The 7858-nt window shown below is 41.1% G+C and overlaps 1 protein-coding gene across 2 annotated transcripts in view; it reads left to right on the forward strand.

The window, feature by feature from the left end:
* srpx (sushi-repeat containing protein X-linked) overlaps positions 1–5877 on the forward strand; it is an 84316-nt gene extending 78439 nt beyond the window's left edge. For both annotated transcript variants that reach the window (XM_048540935.2, XM_048540936.2), the window contains 2 exons: positions 4–125; positions 4238–5877. In XM_048540935.2, coding sequence (XP_048396892.1) covers positions 4–125; positions 4238–4418 — 303 coding nt within the window. In that variant the 3' untranslated portion in view covers positions 4419–5877. The remainder of the gene's footprint in view (positions 1–3; positions 126–4237) is intronic.
* Positions 5878–7858: the final 1981 nt, after the last annotated feature.

Genomic DNA, 7858 nt, shown 5'->3' on the forward strand with positions numbered 1-7858 from the left:
CAGCAAGCCATATGTGGCTTTGACTTGAGACATGTGACAGTCATAGAACTGGTTGGTGTTTACCCTGTGCTTGTAGGGAGGATAAGGGAAAGATTCTTGTCACCACCACTTGTTTTACAGCTGAGGTAAGACACAATTGCACATTGCTTTTGTACTTCATGAATAAAGTTATGAATAAAGTATCAAGTTTAAAATAGTTGCCAACTCTGAAGTACATTTAAGTTACACAGTTTAAACAGTGCATGATTTGATGCTTAAGAAATCAAGATGTGAAGTGTTATGAAAAAAAGTCATGTTTTATTCTCGGGCCAGTAATATAAATGTAATGCTTTTAGCTGTTATTTATAAATTTTGTTCTGTATTCGTTATTAAATTAAAAGGTATGCACACTCTGAAGAGGCATGCAAACTTCTTTCCTCTTTTTCCCTCTTGTCTTCAAACATCTACTCCCAAGAGTCTGGGGAATGTGTGCTCCCATGCTGCTAGCTGGTTTCTAGGACCTACATAAATACCCTCCAGTAAAGTTTCTATAAGCAAGCTGCCTCACTGGCTCCTTTTCCTTCTACAATATGGAGGCCAGTTCCAAGTGCAATATTCCAAGAACAATCCAATCCAGTCTCCAGATAAATTGAACATAACAATCCCACTCCCGTACACTGCCCCTCCCAGGAATTAGTCTTCATGCATGATTGGCTGTTCCTATGATCTTGTTAAGCAGACTCACCACTTCCAGTGATCTGTGCATGTGTACCCCAGACACTTCCTGTTCTGGAGCACCACTGAACCAGGGTTGATCCCCTGGCTCAATGGTAGTGGTAGAGTCTGGGATATAAGACCATAAGACATAGGAGTGGAAGTAGGGCCATTCAGCCCATCGAGTCCACTCCGCCATTTAATCATGATTGATGGGCATTTCAACTCCACTTGCCTGCACTCTCCCTGTAGCCCTTAATTCCTTGTGAGATCAAGAATTTATCAATCTCCACCTTGAAGACATTTAATGTCCTGGCCTCCACTGCGCTCAGTGGCAATGAATTTCAAACGCCCACCACTCTCTGGCTGAAGTATCTCCTCATTTCCGTTTTAAATTTTAAGGCTGTGCCCACGGGTCCTAGTCTCCCCGCCTAACGGAAACTACTTCCCAGCGTCCACCCTTTCTAAGCCATACATTATCTTGTAAGTTTCTGTTAGATCTCCCCTCAACCTTCTAAACTCCAATGAATACAATCCTAGGATCCTCCGCCGTTCATCGTACGCTTAGCCTAGCATTCCAGGGATCATCCGTGTGAGTCTCTGGTGGACACGCTCCAGTGCCAGTATTTCCTTCCTGAGGTGTGGGCCCCAAAATTGGACACAGTATTCTAAATGAGGCCTAACTAGAGCTTTATAAAGTCTCAGAAGCACATCACTGCTTTTATATTCCAACCCTCTTGACATAAACGACAACATTACATTTGCCGTCTTAATCACAGACTCTACCTGCAAGTTAACCTTTAGAGAATCCTGGACCAACACTCCCAGATCCCTTTGTACTTCTGCTTTATGGATTTTCTCACTGTTTAGAAAATAGTCCATGCCTGTATTCTTTTTTCCAAAGTGCAAGACCTTGCATTTGCTCACGTTGAATTTGATCAGCCATTTCCTGGACCACTCTCCTAATCTGCCTAAATCTTTCTGCAGCCTCCCCATCTCCTCAGTACTACCTGCCTGTCCACCTATCTTCGTATCATCGGCAAACTTTGCCAGAATGCCCCCAGTCCCTTCATCCAGATCATTAATATATAAAGTGAACAGCTGCGGCCCCAACACTGAACCCTGCGGGACACCACTCGTCATCGGTTGCCATTCTGATAAAGAGCCTTTTATCCCAACTCTCTGCCTTCTGTCAGACAGCCAATCGTCAATCCAAGCCAGTAGCTCACCTCGAACACCATGGGCCCTCACCTTACTCAGCAGCCTCCCGTGAGGCACCTTATCAAAGGCCTTTTGGAAGTCTGGATAGATAACATCCCCTGGGTTTCTGTGGTCTAACCTAATTGTTACCTCTTCAAAGAATTCTAAAAGATTTGACAGGCACGATCTCCCCTTACTAAATCCATGCTGACCTGTTCTAATCCGACCCTGCACTTCCAAGAATTTAGAAATCTCATCCTTGACGATGGATTCTAGAATTTTACCAACAACCGAAGTTAGGCTAATCGGCCTATAATTTTCCATCTTGTCTTGATCCTTTCTTAAACAAGGGGGTTACAACAGCAATTTTACAGTTATCTGCGACTTTCCCAGACTCCAGTGACTTTTGAAAGTTCGCAACCAAAGCCTCCGCTATTTCCTCAGCCACCTCCCTCAGCACTCTAGGATGTAGCCCATCGGGGCCAGGAGATTAATCAATTTTTCGACCTTTTGGCTTTTCTAGCACTTTCTCTTTTGTAATGCCGACCATACTCAACTCTGCCCCCTGTCTCTCCTTAATTGTTATGCTGGGTCATGAGGTTGCAGATTGTGCTGGAGTCCCATTTTGTTGCTGTTGATAGCCCTCAGCACCTCATGGATGCCCAGTCTTGAGTTGTTAGATCTGTTTGAAGTCTATCCCATTTAGCACTGCGATAGTGCCACACAACACAATAAAGGGTATTCTCAATGTGAAGCTGGGAATTGTCTCCAAAACTTGGCCGCTCTTACCAATAGTCATGGACAGATACGTCTGCGCTGGCAGATTTGACAAGGATGAGGGATGTATGTTTTTACCTCTTGTTGGTTCCCTCACCACCTGCTGCGGACCCAGGCTAGCAGGTATGTCCCTTAGGATCCGATCAGCTCGATCAGCAGTGCTGCTGCTGAACCACTCTTGATGGCGGATGTTGAAGTTTCTCAGCCAGAGTACATTTCACACCCTTGCCACTGGTAGTGTTTCCTCCAAACATTGAAACATTGAGTGGTACTAATTCATCAGCCGGGGGAGGATGGTACATTATAATCAGCAGGAGATTTCCTTGCCCATGTTTAACCTGAAGCCAAGAGACATCGTGGGGTCCAGGGCCAATGCTGAGGACTCCGATGCCAGCCCCTTCCTGGCTGTATACCACTGTTGGCCACCTCTGCTAGATCTGTCCTGCCGGTGAAAGAGGACATATCTAGTGATGGTGGTGTCTGGGACATTGTTTGTAAGGTGATTCTGTGAGAATGACTATGTCAGGATGTTGCTTGACTAGTCTGTGAGACAAGTCTCCGTCAGATATTAGTAAAGAGGACTTTGCAGGGTCGACAGGGCTGTTTCCACTGTTGTCTTTTGTGGTGTCTAGGTCAATGCCATGTGATCCATCCAGTTTAATTTTTGTTGAAATAATAAGTTATTCACAAAATTCACATGTGCTTAATGTGTAGTAGATAAAATCTAAAGTTTTATGCTGTATTGTTGTCATAATGGCAGTGACTTTAAAATACAATTGAGATTGACTGGGATTTTGATTTAAACAATAAAGAAAGAAATAAGCCACAATGAAAAGATTATAATAAATCCCAGACAATAATCTGTGTGCTTGTGACCATAGACTACCATCCCTACCTCTCAGCCTTCCTTCACTATCCAGCTGAGCACAGCTGCCTTAGCTTGGTTCTACACTTCCCCAAACGTCTATCACTGCTTTTCTCTTTTAGATGTTTTCTCTTGGTTACGTCAGCTGAAGATGTGCCATCTTTCGACAATAACCAACACCACCACTTCATGAGCTGTCTGGGTGGGCCTCATCACTGCCTGTGCTGTTAGGTTGGTTGTCTGGCATCGATTCCATCTCCTGTGTTCAAACTTACACAAATATGCCACTGAAAGCTGATCCCTGTCTTCCTCAAAACAGCAAATGTACAATGGTACTCCTGAAGGGAATTTTCATCTTGGTAAGGGAATTAGGGAGCCCCAAAAAATTCTGCATGGCCTTTGAAAGCTCCCATATTCTGCGCAGCTTTAGTGTAACAAAATATGTTTTTGGCTCATGATAGAAATTTTTAAAAAATGTAAAAACCACAAATACTTAGCAAGTCAGGCAGCATCAGCTGAGATGATGTGTCAGATCTAAAGTTAATTCTTCAAGGTTTATCCATTACTTCTACTGAGTGGCTTGCCAGGACCTGCTGAGCACTTCCATTGGGTTTTTCTTTTAATGTTTGCTGATGTTAAAACTTCTGGTTCAGATTTCTGATTCAGATTCTTTCCATGATACATTTTATTGTTGGTTGGCAGGTTGCTGCTTCGGATTTCACAGTCGAGTTTCAACATGGTGCTTATTGACAAGTATGGTATGGACAAAGAGCGCTATCCTTTCCCAGTCACTGCTGCTGAGCTATTCACATTGATCGATACATTTTCTCTACGAAAGAAAGAAATCAAGTTGCAAATTGAAAATGGTCAGTCATGCAATTGATTCCTAAGGTTCAGGATGATCCTCCGGTGGAATTGCAATTTAATAGGTGCATTTTTAAACTATATACATAAATATTGAAATGCTATTAATATATAAGAAGTGCCATATCCTGGAACTTTTCTGTTTAGTTTGATACCTTTTGCTATGTATTGCTTTGTTATTATGAATATGTAAAGTATTGTGCATGATGTAATTTATGCCGCTCGTTCATTAAAAACTGTACAACAGGAGTCATACAGCATGAAAGCAGACCCTTTGGCCCAAATCGTCCCCACCAACCATGTTTCCAAACTAAACTAGTCTCACCTGCCTGTGCTTGGCCCATATCCCTCCAAACCTTCCCTACTCCTATTCAAATGTCTTTTAAATGTTGTAGCTGTTCCTTTATCCACTATAATTTCTGGTAGTTCATTCCACTTATTAACCATACTCTGTATAAAAACAAAAATTACCCTCATATCTTTTTAAATCTTTCTGATCTCACCCTAAATATATACCCTCTAGTTTTGAACTCACCCAATCTAGGGAAAAGCCCTTGTCATTCACCTTATCTGTGTCCCTCATGATTTTGTAAACCTCAATAATGTTACCCCTCAACCTCCTGTACTCCAGTGAAAAAGTCTTGGCCTTTCCAATATTTTTTATATCTCAAAACTTCCATTCCCAGCAACATCCTGGTAAATCTTTTCTGAACCCTCTCCAGTTTATTAATATTTGAAAATAGTATGCCTGGGAAGATTTAACTAGGTTTGGGAATATGACAGAATTGTTTATTCTATTGCTTGCACCTCTTTAAAAATAATAGATTATGTTCTAGTGCAATAACAAGTTGATTCTTATTGTTGACAAATGCCACTTGTTTACACATTCAATCTTTTCTTTCTCGCTGGCTGAATCCATTGCCTCTGATTAACAATGTACTGCTGATATAAAGTTCTATTTACTACATATTGCTAATTTTCCTCCTCACTATTGTATAGAAATTGGAGATCCAAGTTTTCTGAGTGCTTTCAGTGCTTGGTCATTCAGGTGACGTATTTCAATGAAGATTTAAGACGGCAATAATTATTTTTTGCTGGGTTTGTAGGGAAGAATAAATATAATGAGCACATTTAACTAGTAGTCTGAATTTTTACATAGAAAATGCCTATTGGTGAACAATCCAATACAGTTCAGTGCAGCCAAAATTTATGATATTGCATTATATTAGTTCATTCTTCTGCATGAACACATTAGAAATGGATGCAAAGGCAGTCTTTGTATTGAAGAAATAATGTACAATAATTGGCATAAATCTAGTCACATTGTTTTGTGAGTATGTTTGTATGTGTTGAAGCAACCATTCAATAAAAGAGTTAGAGGTTGACAACATTGTAGAAATCATTACTGTTGTACTCAGGAAGATTCGTAATTCACATCTTTAAGATTAATGCTGTGCAAGGGTTTAAATATGTATGAAACAGACCTGGAGACCTTTCATGGAGAGATAAAAGATGACAGTGAAAGTAAAATTGACAAAAATGCATCTTTCACATCAAGTACCATATACTTTGCAAGTAAATAAAATAATGCCATTAGAGTGGTGTCTTCAATTAACATGTTATCTTTTCATTTATTTAAAATCCTACATGATTTCCCATTAGTTACACTGGGGTATAATAGTTTGTGTTCTTTAAAGTGTCTAAATTTATTCCATTTACATATTTAAAGACTGCTGTGATTGTCTGGATCATTCACAGACTCATACTCTAGATCAATAGTCATGAAAAAGCTCATGGTTTATAATAGTCATGAAAAATAGTCAATACAAAGACTTGGAACAAAATTCTCCTGTGAAAGCACTTCAGGGAACTCGAGACTTTGAAAAGTGAAAATAACTGGAGTGTGAGGAGCAGAATAGTAGGTTTCACGTTAGTGTGGTAAGCAAATGGACTTGACTGATGGTTTGTTTATGTCATTAAAATGCCTGTTCTAACTGAATGTAGTAATGTTGTAAAGCAAACCATTTCCAGTTGCTTGATGATAGGTAGGAGGTTTATGAATCAGAAGTGAGAATATCAACTGATTTTTACACCATATTTAGTACCATGTTTGTTTCCCTTCGAATCATAGATTTGTTATAGCACAGGAGGCCATTTAACCCATTGTGTCCATGCCTGCTCCCTGACGAAGCAGTTCACCTAGTGTCGTTCCTCTGCCTTCTAGGCATAGCCCTGCACATTCGTTCTATCATGTTAATAAAGCAATTTCCTCTTGAATACTTGAATTGAACCTACCTCCACTAAACATTATTTACCAGAAACTTAAGTGGATCAGCCATATAAATACCTTGACTACAAGAACAGGAGATGAGATTGGACTAGTAACTTACCTCCTAATTTCCCACTTGCTTGGATAAATAGTTGACAGTATTGAGGGCAAAGCAGCCCACTTGATCGGCCACCTCACACATGTCCCTTACCTTGTAGAGTGACAGCAGTGTGCACCATAAACAAGCCTGTACTCTGCCCAGAAGGCCCAAGGCAGTGGACATACCTGTTACCCACCAACCAACCCTTGTGCCATCCTGATTTGGAACTGGATGAAGGGACTGGGGGCATTCTGGTGAAGCTTGCCGATGATTTGAATATAGGTGGACAGGCAGGTAGTACTGAGGAGGTGGGGAGGCTGCAGAAAGATTTAGACAGTTTAGGAGAGTGGTCCGGGAAATGGCTGATGAAATTCAATGTGAGTAAATGTGAGGTTTCGCACTTTGGAAAAAAGAATACAGGCATGGACTATTTTCTAAACGGTGAGAAAATCCATAAAGCAGAAGTACAGAAGGAACTGGCAGTGTTGGTCCAGGATTCTCTAAAGGTTAACTTGCAGTTAGAGTCCATGATTAAGAAAGCGAATGTAATGTTGTCGTTTATGTCAAGAGGGTTGGAATATAAAAGCAGTGATGTGCTTCTGAGACTTTATAAAGCTCTAGTTAGGCCCCATTTAGAATACTGTGTCCAATTTTGGTTCCCATACTTCAGGAAGGACATACTGGCACTGGAGCGTGTCCAGCAGAGATTCACACGGATGATCCCTGGAATGGTAAGTTTAACGTATGATGAACGGCTAAGGATCCTGGGATTGTATTCATTAGAGTTGAGAAGATTGAGGGGAGATCTAATAGAAACTTACAAGATAATGTATGGCTTAGAAGGGGTGGACGCTAGGAAGTCGTTTCCGTTAGGCGCGGAGACTAGGACCCGTGGGCACAGCCTTAAAATTAGAGGGGGTAAACTTTAAAATGGAAATGAGACGACATTTCTTCAGCCAGAGAGTGGTGGGCTTGTGGAATTCATTGCCACGGAGTGCAATGGAGACCGGGACGTTAGATGCCTTCAAGGCAGAGATTGAAAAATTCTTGATCTCTCAAGGAATCAAGGGCTACAGGGAGAGTGCAGGGA

This window comes from Stegostoma tigrinum, chromosome 12, assembly GCF_030684315.1.
Source record: "Stegostoma tigrinum isolate sSteTig4 chromosome 12, sSteTig4.hap1, whole genome shotgun sequence".
NCBI classification, from domain to species: domain Eukaryota; kingdom Metazoa; phylum Chordata; class Chondrichthyes; order Orectolobiformes; family Stegostomatidae; genus Stegostoma; species Stegostoma tigrinum.